The sequence below is a fragment of the Cinclus cinclus genome, chromosome 3 (genome assembly GCF_963662255.1).
Source record: "Cinclus cinclus chromosome 3, bCinCin1.1, whole genome shotgun sequence".
Lineage (NCBI taxonomy): Eukaryota > Metazoa > Chordata > Aves > Passeriformes > Cinclidae > Cinclus > Cinclus cinclus.
In genome coordinates, this window is record NC_085048.1 from 1,007,765 (window position 1) to 1,025,163 (window position 17,399).

The window sequence follows — 17,399 nt, forward strand, 5'->3', positions numbered from 1 at the left end:
GGATTTGGGATCCGAGTTCAGTTCCTTCCCATCAGAATTCCTGGATTTGGGAATCACGGCCAGGGATAAGAGAGCGGTGGACAGGACCCCCCCCGACCCCCCCCCCCCCCCCCCCCCAGATCTGGGATTTGGGATCCGAGTTTGGCTCCTTCCCCCTGGAATTCCGGGATTTGGGAATCACAGCCCAGGATAAGGGAAGGGGACAATGCGCTCATCCCAAATCCAGGATTTGAGATCCAAGTTTGGCTCCTTTCCATCGGAATTCTGGAATTTGGGATCCGAGTTCGGCACCTTCACATCAGAATTCCCAGATTTGGGAAGCCGGGGCTCAGGGCATTCAGGGCATTCCCAGTTCCCGTGGAGCTTTCCCGGTATTCCCCGTATTCCCAGTCCAGGAGGCACCAGGATCCTTTATTGGGCAGCGACCCCCCCCCGGGGTCACTTTAGGGTCACCCAAATTCCCAAATAATTCCCAAATTAATTCCCAAGGAATTCCCGGGAGCGGGGACCGGCCCCTGGCCCCAACTGGGAGGGACTGGGGGAGCTGGGGTGGCACTGGGGACACTCCGGTCCCTGTCCCCAGTCCCAAATCCCTGTCCCAGTCTGTGTCCCTTGTCCCCATCCCAAATCCCCGTTCTCGATCCCAAATTCCTGTCCCCAGTCCCTGTCCATGTTCCTGTCCCAATCCCTGTCCCCTGCCCGTGTCCCCTCTCCCTGTCCCCAATCCCAAATCCCCGTCACTGTCCCCTGTCCCAAATCCCCGTCCCCTCTCCTTGATCCCTGTCCCTGTCCCCATTCCTGTCCCAAATCCCTGTCCCTAATCCCAAATCCCTGTCCCAAATCCCCATCACTATCCCCTGTCCCAAATCTCTGTCCCCTCTCCTTCTCCCCTGTCCCTTTCCCCATTCCTGTCCCAAATCCCTGTCCCTAATCCCCTCTCCCTGTCCCCAATCCCAAATCCCCAATCCCAAATCCCTGTCCCAAATCCCTGTCACTGTCCCCTGTCCCAAATCCCCGTCCCCTCTCCTTCTCCCCTGTCCCCATTCCTGTCCCAAATCCCCGTCCCCTCTCCTTGATCCCTGTCGCTGTCCCCATTCCTGTCCCAAATCCCTGTCCCTAATCCCAAATCCCTGTCCCTAATCCCAAATCCCTGTCCCCTGTCGCTGTCCCCAATCCCTGTCCCCAGTCCCAATCCCCAATCCCAATCTCAAATCCACGTCACTGTCCCCTGTCCCCTCTCCTTGTCCCCTGTCCCTTTCTCCATTCCTGTCCCAAATCCCTGTCCCCAATCCCCAATCCCCTCTCCCTGTCCCTAATCCCAAATCCCTGTCCCAAATCCCCATCACTATCCCCTGTCCCAAATCTCTGTCCCCTCTCCTTGTCCCCTGTCCCCTATCGCTGTCCCAAATCCCAATCCCAAATCCCCAGTCCCCAATCCCCAATCCCCTCTCCTTGTCCCCAATCCCAAATCCCAATCCCCGTCACTGTCCCCTGTCCCAAATCCCTGTCCCCTCTCCCTGTCCCCTGTCCATGTCCATGTTCCCATTCCTGTCCCCTGTCCCTGTCCCCAATCCCAAATCCCTGTCCCCGTCACTGTCCCGCCATTCCCGGGGGTCCCCTGGGTCCCGGCTCCCCCTGTGTCCCCTGTGTCCCCTCCTTCCCGAGATTCCCGGGATTCCCGGCCATTCCCGGATCCCCGCGCTCTCCGGGCGGTCCGGCCGGGCCCGGTTGTCCCGCGGCTCCGGGAATTCCTGGAATTCCGGGAATTCCGGGATCACCCTTGGAGCCACGCGGTCCCGGAATTCCCGAGCTGCCCTTGGATCCCTTGGAGCCGGGAAAACCGCGGGATCCGGGCGGGCCCCGCTCCCCCCTCGGCCCCTCCGCTCCCGGCGATCCCGGAGATCCCGGCGATCCCGGAGATCCCAAATTCCCGAGGTCGCCCTTCTGGCCTGGATCTCCCGGCGCTCCCCCGGATCCGACGTCGCCCTTGAGGCCGCGGGGTCCCGGGAGCCCCGGAACGCCTGGAATGACAGAGGGGGGATGCAGGGAATGTGGGAATTCCGTCCCAGGAAAAGCAGGAATTCCGTCCAGGGAAAACTGGGAATTCCGTCCACGGGGAACTGGGGAATGATCCCATCCCGGGAATTCCATCCAGAGAATTCAGGAATGCTCCGATTCTAGGAATTCCATCCGGGGAATGCAGGAATTATCCCATCCTGGGAATTTCATCCCGGAAATACAGGGATGCTCCAATCCCGGGAAAACTGGGAATTCCATCCAGGGGGAACTGGGGAATGCTCCCATCCAGGGAAAACTGGGAATTCCATCCCGGGAACGGGGAATGCTCCCATCTCGGGAATTCCATCCCTGGAATGCAGGGATGCTCCGATCCCGGGAAAACTGGGAATTCCATCCCAGGAATGCGGGAATGGTTCCATCCCGGGAATTCCACCCAGGGAGTATGGGAATGATCTAATCCTGGGGTCCTGGGGCAGGGAACGTGGGAATGCTCCAGTCCCGGCAATTCCCTCCCGGGAAAAGCGGGAATGATCCCATCCAGGGAAAACAGGGAATTCCGTGCCGGGAATGGGGAATGCTCTGATCCTGGGAATCCCGGGCTAGGAGGGAATTCCATCCCGGGGGATCGGGAGGAGTCAGTGGCACCGTGCGGGGGGGGACACTGCAGGGAGCTCGGGACATTCCCGAATCCCAAAATCCCGCTGTCCAGAGGGGTCACTGCCCCGGTGTCCTCGGGATCCGCATCCACGGGATGATCCCGGATCTCAGAGTGGGGATTTGGATCCTCCTACAGCTGTCTCGGGATCAGGATTCCCAAGAAATCCCACTCCTCATCCAGGGAAGGGTCACGTTCCCTGGGATCCACATCCACGGGATGATCCCGGTGCCGTTCCAGACATCAGAGTGAGGGTTTGGATCTTCCTTCTCGGGATCAGGACTCCCAAAATTCCGCCCTATCCCGGGGAAAGCCCCGCTCCATCCATCCATCCATCCATCCATCCATCCATCCATCCATCCATCATCCATCCATCCATCATCCATCCATCCATCCATCCATCCATCCATCCATCCATCCATCATCCATCCATCATCCATCCATCATCCATCCATCCATCCATCCATCATCCATCATCCATCATCCATCCATCATCCATCCATCATCCATCCATCCATCCATCCATCATCCATCATCCATCATCCATCCATCATCCATCCATCATCCATCCATCCATCATCCATCATCCATCCATCATCCATCATCCATCCATCATCCATCATCCATCCATCCATCCATCCATCCATCATCCATCATCCATCCATCATCCATCATCCATCCATCATCCATCATCCATCATCCATCCATCCATCATCCATCCATCCATCATCCATCCATCCATCATCCATCCATCCATCCATCCATCATCCATCATCCATCCATCATCCATCCATGATCCATCATCCATCATCCATCATCCATCCATCATCCATCCATCCATCATCCATCCATCCATCCATCATCCATCATCCATCATCCATCCATCATCCATCCATCCATCCATCCATCCATCCATCCATCATCCATCATCCATCCATCATCCATCCATCATCCATCCATCATCCATCCATCATCCATCCATCCATCATCCATCCATCCATCCATCCATCATCCATCATCCATCATCCATCCATCATCCATCCATCCATCCATCCATCCATCCATCCATCATCCATCATCCATCCATCATCCATCCATCCATCCATCCGTCATCCATCCATCCATCCATCCATCCATCATCCATCCATCCATCCATCCATCATCCATCCATCCATCCATCCATTCATCCCTCTGTCCGTCCGTCCATCCCTCCATCCCTCTGTCCATCCATCCATCCCTCTGTCCTTCTGTCCATCCCTCTGTCCGTCCATCTGTCCATCCCTCCGTCCCTCTGTCCCTTCGTTGATCCCTCTGTCTGTTCGTCCGTCCATCCCTCCGTCCATCTGTCCATCCCTCTGTCTGCCCCTCCGTCCCTCCCTCCATCCCTCCCTCCATCTCTCCATCCATCCCTCTGTCCATCTGTCCATCCCCTCTGTCCCTCCCTCCGTCCGTCCCTCCGTCCCTCTGTCTATCCCCCTGTCCCTCTGTCCGTCCGTCCCGCTCACCCCGGAGCGCGGAGCCGTCCCGCAGCATCTCCCCGTGCCGCTCGTCCACCGCCCTCATCTCCTCCACCGCCACCGACAGATTCCTCACGCCGAATTCCAGCCGCGCCCCGAGCACCCCGGAGCGCTCCCGCAGCTCCTCCGTCACCTCCTGGAGCATCCCGAGGGATCTCCTGAGCTCCCGCAGCTCCTCGGCCTGGCCGCGGAATTCCCGGGAGCAGGAGAAGCGCACGGCGTCCAGGAACCGCAGCATTCCCTGCACGTGCCCGTCCGTGGCCCCCACGTTGGCCAGGATGGTTCGGATTTCCAGCTGGAGAGATTCCAGCCGGGATTCGAGCTCCCGGAACCTCTCCTGGGTTCGGTTCCGCCCGTGCCCGCGGCGGTGCCGCAGATCCTGCGCGTTCTCCTGCTGCTCCTCCAGCTGCGAGGAAATGTTATCCAGCTCCAGCTGCAGCCCCAGCAGCTCCAGCGCCAGCTCCTGCGTCCCGTCGGAATTCCGCGACGCTTCCCGAACCGCCGAGCCCAGCCCGGCCTGCAAACCCCGGAGCAGTTCGGAATTCCGCGATGAGGCCGCGCGGAGCATCCCAAAAATCCGCGTCACGTTCTGCCACTCGGTCGCCGCCCTGCTCAGCGCCAGCGTCTCCTGCTCCGCCCGCCTCTGGAGAGCGCGGAGCCGCTGGGAATTCTGCTCCAGGCTGGAATTCAGCCGCTCCGCCGCCTCTCCGGCCTCCGAGCGCTGCCGGGTCAAATCCCGCAGGGAATTCTGCAGGCGGGCGGTGACCCCCTGGCACCCCCGCGCCTGCTCCCGCAGCTGCTCCAGGCTCCGGCTGACATTCCCGATGGATGCGGAGCAGCTCCGCAGCCCGCCCGAGATGGAGGAGCCGGCGGAGGAGAGGCGGGCGTGGCTCTGGGAAGTTCGCTCCAGGAGGATTTCCTGCGCCTGGAGCATCCTCTGGATCTGCTCCAGCTCCAGCTGCAGCTCCGAGAGTTCCCGGCCCAGCGCCGCCGTGTCCCGGCACACGGAGGAGCCGTTCCCGGAGCTCCTCTCACCTGGGAGGGAGAATCCCGAGTTATCCCAGCCGGGAGCTGCTCCGGGGAAAAAATCCTGGGGTATCCCATCCTGCAGCTGCTCTGGGAGAGGATCCCGAATTATCCCATCCCATCCCATCCCGTCCCGTCCCGTCCCGTCCCGTCCCGTCCCATCCCGTCCCGTCCCGTCCCGTCCCGTCCCGTCCCATCCCATCCCGTCCCGTCCCGTCCCGTCCCATCCCATCCCATCCCATCCCATCCCATCCCATCCCATCCCATCCCATCCCATCCCATCCCATCCCATCCCATCCCATCCCATCCCATCCCTGTATCCCATCCCTGTATCCCATCCCATCCCATTATCCCATCCCAGCTCCAGGGAGCTGCTCCATGGTCGGATCCCGGCTCCAGGCCAGGCCAGACGGGAACCGGAGCAGCCCGGGCTTGGGGAACGGCTCCTGGGATGCAGCCAGGGACTGGAGGGTGCTTCCCACACAAATCTTTTGGAATTCCAGGACTTTATGAGCCTGGAGATGAACACTGGGACAGCCCTGATCCCACCCTCCCTTCCCACCCAAATCCTTTGGAATTCCAGGATTCCATGATTCTGTAGTCAGGCTTCTCCAAAGCCCCATCCCACCAACCCCACCCCTGGGATCTGCCGGACATCCTTGCCCAAAATCCTGGGGGGAAAAAAATATCGGGGATTTGGCTCCAGGGGTGCGGAGCCGGAGGAGCTGGAAAAGGGAGGAATCCCTGGAAAATCCCGATCCCGGCACTGCTCACCCAATGCCTGGAGATCCTCCTGCAGGGAGAGGAGTTTCTGCTCGTACAAGGTCTGGGATGTGCTGATCTCCTCGGAGATGGAATCCACCTTCCGGAACACTGCCCGGGAATTTGGGAATTCGGGAAGTCAGGGAGTTGGGAATGCCGGCCCCGCACCAGGGCGGGGTTTGGGATTTGCCAGAGCTCCTCCAGGATTCTGTCCCTTGGGAATGTGAGACCCTTGGGAATCACCTGGGAGGGGCTGGGATCCAACCTCCTCCAGGATGAATCCCTTGGGAATTGGCATCCCTGGGAATCGCTGGGATCCAGGATCCTCGGGAATTCCATCCCTTGGGAATTCCATCCCTGGGATCCCCCCGGGAATCGCTGGGATCCAGGATCCTCGGGAATTCCATCCCTTAGGAATTCCATCCCTGGGATCCCCCCGGGAATCGCTGGGATCCAGGATCCTCGGGAATTCCATCCCTTGGGAATTCCATCCCTGGGATCCTCCTGGGAATCGCTGGGATCCAGGATCCTCGGGAATTCCATCCCTTGGGAGTTCCATCCCTGGGATCCCCCTGGGAATCGCTGGGATCCAGGATCCTCGGGAATTCCATCCCTTGGGAATTCCATCCCTGGGATCCCCCTGGAAATCGCTGGGATCCAGGATCCTCGGGAATTCCATCCCTTGGGAATTCCATCCCTGGGATCCCCCTTGGCAATCGCTGGGATCCAGGCTCCAGGTGATTCCCGTGGTGCTCATGGATCAATCCCACACTCCTGGGATAATTCCCAAGGTCTCCCAGGTGCCTCTGGAGTCTCCCCTGATCCCAATCCCAACTCCAATCCCCATTCTGATCCCGGTCTTGATCCTAATCTCAATCCGGATCTCGATCCTGACCCCAGTCCCGATCCTGACATCGATCCCGATCCTGACCCCATTCCTGTTCCCTACCCCAAGCCCCTTCTCATTCCCGTTCCCGTTCCCATTCCCATTCCCATCCCCAATCCCGTCCCTGACCCCGATTCTGATCCCAATCCCGTCCCCAGTCCCAGTCCCAACCCCGTCCCCGATCCCAATCCTGTTCCTGGCCCCATCCCCATTCCTGTCCCTGATCCCATCCCCAATCCCAATCCCAATCTTGTCCCCGTTCCCCAGTCAGGTTCCCGATCCCAATCTGTGTTGCCATTCCCGACCCCAATCCCATTCCCAATCCCATCTCTGTTCCTGTTCCCAATCCCGATCCCATCCCCATCCCTGATCTCATTCCCATTCCCATTCCCATCCCTGATCCCGATCCTGTCCCTGTTCCCCATTCCCCGCTCCCTATCCCAATCCCATTCCCGATCCTGATCCCGATCCCGATCCTGTCCCTGTTCCCTATTCCCCGCTCCCTATCCCAATCCCATTCCCGATCCCGCTGTCTGACCCAGCGTTCCCAGCAGTCCCACGGCGAGCAGCAGGATCCCGGATATCCCGAACAGGCCCCGCACGGCCGCTCCCAGTGACGCTTCCCGGCCACAGCTCCCACGGCACCTCCGGGATCGCCCTGGAACCGCCGGGATTTGGGATGGGGCCGATCCCTTCCCATCCCCCATCCCAAAATTCCCCCGATCCCACAATTCCTGCTCCTCACCGCCCGCCCCGGAGCTGAAGGGCGGCATCTGCTCCTCCTCCTCCTCCTCCTCGGCTGCCTCGGGAGCTGGAAGGCAAAAGAGCGGGATTGAAGCCACCGGATCCCATCCCGAGGATCCCTGAGAGCCTGGATCCTGTCCCCAGGATCCCTGAGATCCCAAATATCACCCTGAGGATTCCTGAGATCCCAAATTCCATCCAGAGGACCCCTGAGATCCCAAATCCCATCCTGAGGATCCCTGAGAGCCCAGATCCTGTCCTGAGGATTCCTGAGATCCCAAATTCCATCCCATGGATCCCAGAGAGCCAGGATCCCATTCTGAGGATTCCTGAGATCCCAAATCCCATCCTGAGGGTTTCTGAGAGCCTGGATCCCATCCCAGGAGATCCCTGGAATCCCAAACCAAATCCCAAATCCCATCCTGAGGATTCCTGAGACCCCAAATCCCATCCCAAGGATCCCAGAGAGCCAGGATCCCATCCCAAGGATTCCTGAGTTCCCAAATCCCATCCCAAGGATCCCAGAGAGCCAGGATCCTGTTCAGAGGACCCCTGAGACCCCAGATCCCAATCCAGGGGTTCCCTGAAATCCCAAATCCCATCCCAAAGATCTCTGAGATCCCCAATCCCATTCTGAGGATACCTGCGATCCCAAATCCCATCCCGAGGATCCCTGAGAACTGGGATCCCATTCCAGGGCATCCCTGAGATCCCAAATCCCATCCCAAGGATCCCTGGGGAACCCCCAAGCCCAGCATTCCCAAGGAAAAACTGGGAATCCACCCGGGATCCACCACTGGCAAATCCCATGGGAACACATCTGGGTCCCTCCAGGATCCAGTGGGAATCCTGGCGCCCCAGAGGCCAGAATTTGGGGAATTTTGGGATTTGGGGGAAAAAAAAAAAAAGTGGGAGATGGAGGCAAGGAGCAGCTTCTGGGATTCCCAACCATAAAAACCATGGGAACAAAGGAAAAAAATCCCAGTGCCCCTTCCTGGTTCAGGGTGGGAAATTTGGGATGTCCAGGGATGACTCCCAGGGAATTCCTAAACTCCCAAACATTGGGAAAAAAAAAAATCCTGGTGCCTTTCCTAGGTCAGGGTAAAAAATTTGGGATGTCCAGGGGTGGCTCCCTGATCCCAGAGAATTCCTAAATTCCCAAACATAAAATAAAAACTAAAAAAAAAAAAAAATTAAAAAAAAAAATTCCAGATTCCCCTTCCTGGTTCAGGGTGGAAAATTTGGGATGTCCAGGGATGACTCCCAGGGAATTCCTAAATTCCCAAACATTGAAAAAAAAAAAAACCCAAAAAATTCCCAGTGCCCCTTTCCTTGTTCAGGGTGGGAAATTTGGGATTTCCCCCTGTGGGTTTTTAGGATTCCCCAGGTGGGATTTTGGATCCTCCCGGGAGGGTTTCTGGGATTCCCGAGTAGGATTTTGGGATTCTCCCCTGAAGGTGCGGATTTTTGGGATTCTCCCGAGTGGGATTTTGGGATTCTCCCCGGGTGGGTTTTTGGGATCCCCTCCAAATGGGGTTTTGAGATTCCCGAGTGGGATTTTGGGATTCTCCCCGGGTGGATTTTTGGGATCCTCCCGAGTGGGATTTCGGGATTCCTTCCCCTCACCCCCGCCCCGGATCCCCGAATCCCCCGGGATTGTCCCGCTCACCTCTCATCGCTCCAATCCCGGGCCTCAGCGCCCCAATTCCCGCATCCACCCTGGAATTCCTCTTCCCGCACGAGCTCCGGGAGCGGCTCCCCCGCGCCGGCCCCGCGCCCCCAAAACTTCCCGGGGACCGCTCGGAATTCCCGGCTGGATCATGCGGGGAAAAGCAGGAAGGGCGCGGGGCTGGACAGCGGCCACCAAAAACCGGGATTTGGGATCGCGGCTGAGCCCGAGCCCGCCCCTAAGGAGGGGAAAGGGGCGGGAGCGGGAATGGGGTCCGGGAATGGGGTGTGGGAATGGGGACTGGGTATGGGATCCGGGAATGGGGTCTGGGAATGGGGACTGGGAATGGGGTGTGGGAATGGGGTGTGGGAATGGGGACTGGGTATGGGATCCAGGAATGGGGTCTGGGAATGGGGACTGGGAATGGGGACTGGGAATGGGGACTGGGAAGGGGCTCCGGGAATGGGGACTGGGAATGGGATCCGGGAATGGGGTCTTGGAATGGGTTCTGGGAATGGGATCCGGGATTGGGGTCTGGGAATGGGGTGTGGGAATGGGGTGTGGGAATGGGGTGTGGGAATGGGATCCGGGATTGGGGTCTGGGAATGGGGTGTGGGAATGGGGTGTGGGAATGGGGTGTGGGAATGGGGTCTGGGAATGGGGACTGGGAATGGAGAATGGGGACTGGAAATGGGGTCTGGGAATGGGGAATGGGATCCAGGAATGGGGTGTGGGAATGAGGTCTGGGAATGGCAAAAGGGGTCTGGGAATGGGATCTGGGAATGGGGTCCAAGAATGGGGAATGGGAATGGGGTCTAGGAATGGGGAATTGTGTCTGGGAATGGGGAATGGGAATGGGGGAATGGGAAAGGGGAATGGGGTCTGGGAATGGGGTGTGGCAATGGGGTCTGAGAATAGGCTCCAGGAATGGGGTCTGGGAATGGGGCCTGGGAATGAGGAATGGGATCCAGGAATGGGTTGTGGGAATGGGGTCTGGGACTGGGGTGGGGTCCCGGACTAGGAGAGGGGAACGGTTCCAGGGAAACGGGATCTGGGGTCTGGGATTGGGATGGAGGGGTCAGGATGTGGATTTGGGGTGGGAATAGGGAGTGGTTTTGGGATCTGATCCCTGGATTTGGGACAGGGAAATGGGATTTGGAATGTGATCCCTGGATTTGGGATGGGAATAGAGAATGAGTTTGGGATCTGATCCCTGGATTTGTGGCAGGGGTTGGATAATTGGTCTGGGGACGCTGTGAATGGCCCCTGGATTTGGGATTTGGATCTGGGGATCCCATATGGAGAAATGGGGTCTGGGCTGTGATTCCTGGACCTGGGGCAGGGATCTGGGGATTGGATCCAGAATCCTGGGAATGGTCCTGGGATGAGGGGCCGGGATCAGGGTCCGGGGTCCCTCCTGGATCCCTGGGATGGTTCCGTTCCCGGTTTCCGGCTGGAGCGGTGACCCCGGATCAGGAACGGGATTCCCACGGGATCAGGAACATTCCCTCAGGGAATTCAAAAATCCCGGGAATTTGAAGGAGCAGAGCCCCCCTTGGGCTGTGCCCTCAACTCATCCCATGGCATTCCTGGATTTCAGGCCATCCCGGGATGTTCCTCCCCATCTCCACCCCTGAGAATTCCCAGCCCCTGGAGCTGATCCCAACATGTCCAAGGCTCAGGCTGATCCCAAATTCCTGGACTGATCCCTCAAGGCTCTTTTCCCACCTCGGTTATTTCAGAATTCCAGGTTTTTAACGTCAGAGGGGCCTGGAGAGCCTTCACTGGGGGAAAAACGGGAAAGGAGGAGCCAGAACCTTGGGAAGGAGCCTCGGGAAGAGCCCAAATCAGGATTCAGCCCCCAAAAATTCCCTGGGCCTGGGGGAGGATTCCCTGGAATGTGAGGAGGTGGAAGGAACCTTGGAGCTGTGGAGATATCCCAGAGAATTCCCGGTTATCTCCCTGTTCCCAGCCCGGAGAATTCCTGGTTATCTCCCTGTTCCCAGCCCGCAGGAGCTCCAAGGATTTAACCCCATCCTGACCACAGGAAAAACTCAGGCCTGCAGTTTAAACTCAGTTTAATGAAGAGAACCAGGAGTAGAAAACGAGGGGAAACAACATTCCCGAGAAAACATTCCCCGGGGAAAAATTCAGGAGAAAACATCCCAGAGAAAGCATTCCCAAGAAAACGTCCCCAAGGAAACATTCCAGGATGTCGGGAAGCGCTCCCGGGCTCTGGGATTGGGAATGGCGGCCCCATCCCAGTGCTCCCAGTGCTCCCAGGGAAAAGGCCAGCCCAGTTCAAACCAGTTGGAGCTGGGAGATTTCCCTGCCTGGGCCCAGCCAGCGGAGCAGGAGCTTGAGCCAGGCTTAGTCCAGCCTGAAAGCTCTCCCGGGCCTAAGCGAGCCCCAGTCCTGACTTAAAGCTCAATCAGTTCTAAAAAGTCCTAAATCCAACATAAAACTTGTCCTAGTCCCGCCTCAAACCTCCCCCAGTCCCGCCTAAAGCCCCTCAGCTCAGCCTAAAAGCTTCACCAGTTCTAAAAGCTCCTCAGTCCAGCCTAAGAGCCCTCTCAGTCCTAAAACCTTGCTCAGTGTCACCTAAAAGCTCTCCCAGGACTAGAAGTCTCTCAGTCCTGACTTAAACCATCACCAGATCAAAAAAGTCCCAGGTTCTGCCTAAAATCCACCCCCCGCCCAGTCGTGCTCAAAAGAACCCCAGTCCAGCCTAAAAGCTTCACCTAAAACCCCTCCCAGCCCAGTTTAAAACCTCTCCCAGACCAGATTAAAACCCCTCCCAGCCCAGTTTAAAACCCCTCCCAGTCCAGTTTAAAACCCCTCCCAGACCAGTTTAAAACCTCTCCCATTCCAGTTTAAAACCTCTCCCAGCCCAGTTTAAAACCCCTCCCAGCCCAGTTTAAAACCCCTCCCATTCCAGTTTAAAACCTCTCCCAGTCCAGTTTAAAACCTCTCCCAGTCCCACCTAAGCCTCTCCCAGCCTAAACCCACCCCACGTCCCACCTAAATCCCCCAGTCCAGCCCAGCATCCTCACAGTGAGATCTGCACCCATCAAATCCCGATCCCAAATCCCTGATATCCCAATCCCGGATCTGTCACATCCCGATCCCGGATCCCTGGTATCCCAATCCCGGATCCATCAGATCCCGATCCTGGATCCCTAATATCCCGATCCCAGATCCAGAGGGCCCTGCTTGCGGATCTGGCGAATTCTGATCCCGGATCCGGCACATCCCGATCTCGCATCCGGCACACTCCAATCCTGGATCCAGCGGATGGTGCTCGGGAGTCTGGCGTATTCCGAGCCTGGATCCGGCACAGCCCAATCCCGGTACCAGCGTATCCCAATCTCGGATTCCTCTTTTGGATCCCAGTAGAGCGCAGCCTCCACCTGATCCCGGAATCCCGGACGGAGCCGCATCCCGCGCAGCCGGGACAGCTCGTTATTCCCATTTCTGTAATTCCCGTCGTTGTTATTCCCGTGGGGAGGCTCCAGGCCGGGCCATTCCCAGCACACTTCCAGGGGAAGGTCGGGAACGCAGAGCAGCGGGCTCAGCTCCCCTTCCCTGATCCACTGGGATCTGGTTCCTGCCAGGATCAGCGGCAGCGCCGCGGCCCAGCCCTTCCCGACCTCCTGCGCCGCCCTGAACACGCACGCGGCCGCCGCCTGCGGCTCCGAGCGCTCCAGGCGGCTCCAGAAACCCCGGAGCGGCAGATCCTGCATGGAATTCCACATCCAGGCGGGAGCCGGAGCCAGCAGAACGGTCTCGACCTTCCCGAAACGCCCAAAAACTTCCTGGAGCAGCGCGTCGGTCACGTCCGGCTCGGAGCGCTGGCGCAGCGGGAAGGCGTCGAGCCAGCCCGAGAGCGCGTCCTGAGCCACCAGCAGCGCCTGGAATCCCTCGGGAGTGCCGGGAAGAGCCTTGGAGAGGCTGATCCGCAGGCAGGACCAGGGGCCCTGCGCCCGCTGAGGGGCGTCGGGATCGGGATCGGGATGGAAGTTGTTCTCTCTGCACGTGGGGCAGTTCTGCACCCAGCGGGTCACGTCCTCCTGGTACTTTCCGAAGAATTCCACTTTTCCCACCCTGGCCGTGGTGTCCTTTGTGTCCTCGTGCCAGCGGTGGCACTGGGCCACCACTTCCTGCTTCTCGTACCGGGATGGTTCCCAGATTATCCAGCTGCTGGTGGTGACCTCGGGCAGGATCCTGGCCGAGCCGCTCACATCCTTGATCCACTCCTTCTCCAACGGATCCGCGTCCGTTCCCACCTCGCGGATCCTGAGCGTTCCCGGGAACGCTCGGAGCCAGCGCAGCACCACGGGCCAGGCGTCCCCATCAGAATTCCAGCCCCGCTCCCGCTCCCGCCGTTCCAGCCGCTCCGCCAGGCCCGGGCAGTTGCAGTAGAGGAGCAGCGGGGAGCGGCTCCCGTGCTGCTCCAGGAGTTCCCGCAGCGCTTCCAGCTCCACTTTGGGAACCGAGCTTCTCCCGGACACTCCCGTCATCCGCCGTCTCTCCAGGCTGGAGAGGGCGAAGCCGACGGACGTTTCCCGGAACGTTCCCTTCTCCACGGCCAGGAACCACACGTTGGCTCTGGGGAAGTCGGGAGGCAGCTCCCTGAGCGGTGGTGCCAGCGGGATCGTGATCCTTTGGGATTGCTGCGGCTCCGGGCCTTTGGGGGCCACGAGCAGCGTCCACTCCTCCGGATGCCGGCGGCCACCGGTGTCCAAAACCTGACCCCGGAGCAGGTAATTCCCATTGGGATCCTGGATCACCATGGGAGCCGACCCTGCCAGGGTCTGGAATTCCTGGACGGCCTGGATGGTCGCCACGCGCCAGGCGTCCAGCGGGGACAAATTCCGGCCCTTCAGCTTGTGGGAGCTGTACCACACCGGGAGCAGAATTCCCGAGTTTTCCTGTAGCAGCTCCGCTCCCACTGTCTCCGCGTGCATGGAGATCCGGATCAGGAAAGGCCGGGATTTCACCGGGAAGCGCAGGACGGGAGCGTGCTCCAGAGCCTCCCTCAGCCGCTGCAGCTGCTCCCTCTGCTCCTGCCCCCATTCCCATTCCCGTTCCGCTTCCCGGTTCCCCGGCCCCGCCAGACGCTGCAGCGGCAGGGCCAGCTCGTAGTGGTCGGGAATGAAATTCCTGAAGGAGCTGAACTTCCCGAGGATGGAGCGAAGCCTGGCGGGATTCCACGGGCCGGGAGCGTCGAGGTCCCCGCAGATCTCCCGCACCTTTTCCTCGGGAATGCTGCACCCCGCGGCTCCGATGGTGATTCCCAGGTAATTCACCTGGCGCCGCACCAGCTGCGCCTTATCCCGGTTGGCTTTGAAGCCGGCGCTCTGAATCAGCCGCAGGACCTGCCGGGTGCGGCGTTCCGCCTGCCAGCGGCTCTTCCCGGTGATCAGGATGTCGTCGCAGTAATGGAAAACGCCGGGAGCGGCTCCGGGATCCAGCTGGGCCAGCATGGCGGCCACGCGGCGGTGCAGGATGGAAGTGGTGCCGTGGAATTTGGGCGGCAGCCGAGTGAACAGGTACTGCCGGCCCCGGAAGGTGAAGGCGAAGCGCTCCCAGCAGCTCCGGGCCAAGGGGATGGCGAGGCAGGCGTTGCATAAATCCAGCACGGAAAAGAAGCGGCTCCGGTGGCTGATGGAGGCCAGGATCGCCTCCTTGTCCAGCTGCTCCTGAGGCCCCACGGGAGTGGCGTCGTTGAGGGCCGAGCACTGCAGGGAGAGGCGCCAGCCGCGCCCGTTGGATTTCGGGATGAGGATCCAGGGATTGTTGGAGCTGGACGTGCCCTCCACCACGATTCTGTGCTCCAGGTATTCCCGCAGCAGCTCCTCCATCTGCCTCTCCACGTGCGGGGGCTGTGGGCGTTCCTGCCGGAAAGGCACCGGATCCCCGTCCAGCAGCTCCTCCTCGCTCAGCCGCCCGCAATCCATCCGGGATCGCGCCCACACCTTTGGGAATTCCTCTTCCAGCCCCTCGGAGCGCGGGCTCTGCCTCAGGTACGCGACTGAAATGGGAAATGCCGAGTCCGAGTCCCGGCTCTCGGTATTCCCGCCGGCCCTCAGCATTCCCGGGAGTCTCCCGTAAATCCCTATGGGAATGCCGGTGTCCTGGCTGGCTCCGGAGCTCGGTTCCCGATGGATTCCCGGCTCCGCGGGGTAGCTGCACGTGGGCGTTCCCACGATGCGCTGTGCCAGTCCGGCCGCCAGCTCCGCCGTGGATTTCCCTTCCCACTTTTCCACGTCCTCTCCCAGCCCGCGCAGCTTTTCCCGGAGCCACTCCCTGGGCTTCGTTCCTGGGTTCTGGCCGTGCCCGTCCCCTCCGGCACCGTCCCTGTCCCTCTCCCAGCTCCAACTCTGGGATGAGCCGCTGGATTCTCCCTCCTCATCCTGGCTGTCCCCAGCCTGGAGCGGGAGGCTGGGACCCTTCCCTTGAGGCCGATCCATCCCTTCCCTCGGCACGTTCCCATTCCGGGACGGCTCATCCCTAAAGTTCTCCCCGAGGGGTTGGATCCCGCTGGGGTTCAGCTTTCCTGCCTGGGCTCCGGAATTCCGGCGGCTCCCCGGTTGTTCTCCGTCCACCTGGGTGCATCCGTGCCCGTCTCCCGTCTCTCCTGGCTCTTTCCCGGTGTTTTTCCCGCTCTCCCCAGCCCCTCGGACCCCGTCGTGGGTCCATGGCCTGGCCCAGCCCTTCCCAGAACGCTGGTACTGGCACAGCATGGAAAACTCTGGATCCGCCTGCCAGGGCCTGGAGGCTCCCGATGATTCCTGCGGGGAAATCCCGCGATCCATGGATTCGGGGGAATCCGCCCTGCGCCCCTTCCTCCTGGACGGGAAACAGAACATGGATCCGGAAAGTGGGAAGGGAACGAGGATCCGCCTCACCTGGCCCGGGGATGGTTGTCCTGGGAATTCCCAAATCAGTCCCGAGAGTGTCCCAAAAAAATTCCGCGAGTCCCAAAAGTGTCCCAGAAATTCAGTCAGTCCCCAGAAAATTCCGTGAGTCCCAAAGGTGTCCCTGGCGTGACCCGGGGGAGTCCCAGGATTTCTGTGGGTCCCAGGGGTGTTCCAGGAGTTTCGTCGGTCCCAAAGAGTGTCCCGGGAATTCTGTGGCTCCCAGGAATTCTGTGGATCCCAGGAGTGCCCCACAAGCGCGGGTTCTGTGCCCAGGGGAGGAAGAGGAAGACGGGGCGGAGGAGGAGGAGGAAGGAGGAAGGCCCGGGCTCTTTCCGGGGGCACCAAGGTCACGGCCCCGACCCCGATCCTGACCCCTCTCCGGTGATTCCCGGCAGGAATTCCAGGGAATGTCCGTGGGTCTGTCCTGGGAGCAGAGACGAGAGTGAACCCAGGACCAGCCCCTCCCCTATCCCAGCCCTGCTTCCCAAAATATCCCCTCCCCCCGTGGGGTTCAGACCCCCCCCATCCATCCATCCATCCATCCATCCATCCATCCATCCATCCTCCGGGATCCATCCATGGATCCATCCATCCTCCGGGATCCTGGAGGGAAAAGGAACTCCCGCAAAACGCTGGGAAAACCTGTCCCGACATGTCCCGACATGGCCCCCACGGAGCGCGACCCGGGAGCGCCCGCCCTGCCCCGATCCCGGGATTCCCCCCAGCATTTCCGGGATTCCCCCCTGCATTCCCGGGATTCCCCCCAGCATTCCCGAATGTCCCGCACAAATTCCCGGGATCTCCCTCCCCGCATTCCCTGGATCCTCCCGCATATTTCTCCCCTCCCCCCCCCCCCCCCCCCACCTCCGTCATTCCCGGGATCCCGCAGCCCCCCGAGTGTTCTGAACGAATTCCCGGGGTCCTCCCAGCATTCCTGGGTCTGCCTCCCCCCCTCCCCCCTCATTCCCAAGATCCCTCCTCACATTCCCGGGATCCCGCAACCCCCGGGTGTCCCCCCAGCATTCCTGGGATCCCCCTCCCCATATTCCCGGGGTCCCGAAGCCCTCCCGGGTGTCCCGTACCCGCTCCAGGGTCCGCAGCCGGGCCGGGGATCCCCGATCCTGGATCCCGATCCCGAATCCCGATCCCGATCCCGATCCCGGATCTGTTCCCCCTTTCCTCGGGCCGGGGGCGGACC

General features: G+C 60.2%; 1 protein-coding gene across 1 annotated transcript; it reads right to left on the reverse strand.

Annotated features, from left to right (window-relative positions):
- Positions 1 to 1,590: 1,590 nt before the first annotated feature.
- On the reverse strand, positions 1,591 to 9,285 carry SCARA3 (scavenger receptor class A member 3). The gene is made up of 6 exons (XM_062490765.1): positions 9,279 to 9,285; positions 7,611 to 7,676; positions 7,404 to 7,523; positions 5,992 to 6,090; positions 4,180 to 5,226; positions 1,591 to 2,021 (listed from the first exon to the last, which is right to left on the reverse strand). Exons 1-6 carry the CDS (start codon positions 9,283 to 9,285, stop codon positions 1,591 to 1,593), a joined length of 1,770 nt encoding a protein of 589 aa, XP_062346749.1.
- Positions 9,286 to 17,399: the final 8,114 nt, after the last annotated feature.

Coding starts and splice junctions, on each gene's coding strand:
- SCARA3 (XM_062490765.1), bottom strand. Junction 7,524..7,610: donor CTTCAGCTCCGGGGCGGGCG/GTGAGGAGCAGG, acceptor CGGCGGTTCCAG/GGCGATCCCGGAGGTGCCGT. Junction 5,227..5,991: donor GGAGGATCTCCAGGCATTGG/GTGAGCAGTGCC, acceptor TCTCCCTCCCAG/GTGAGAGGAGCTCCGGGAAC.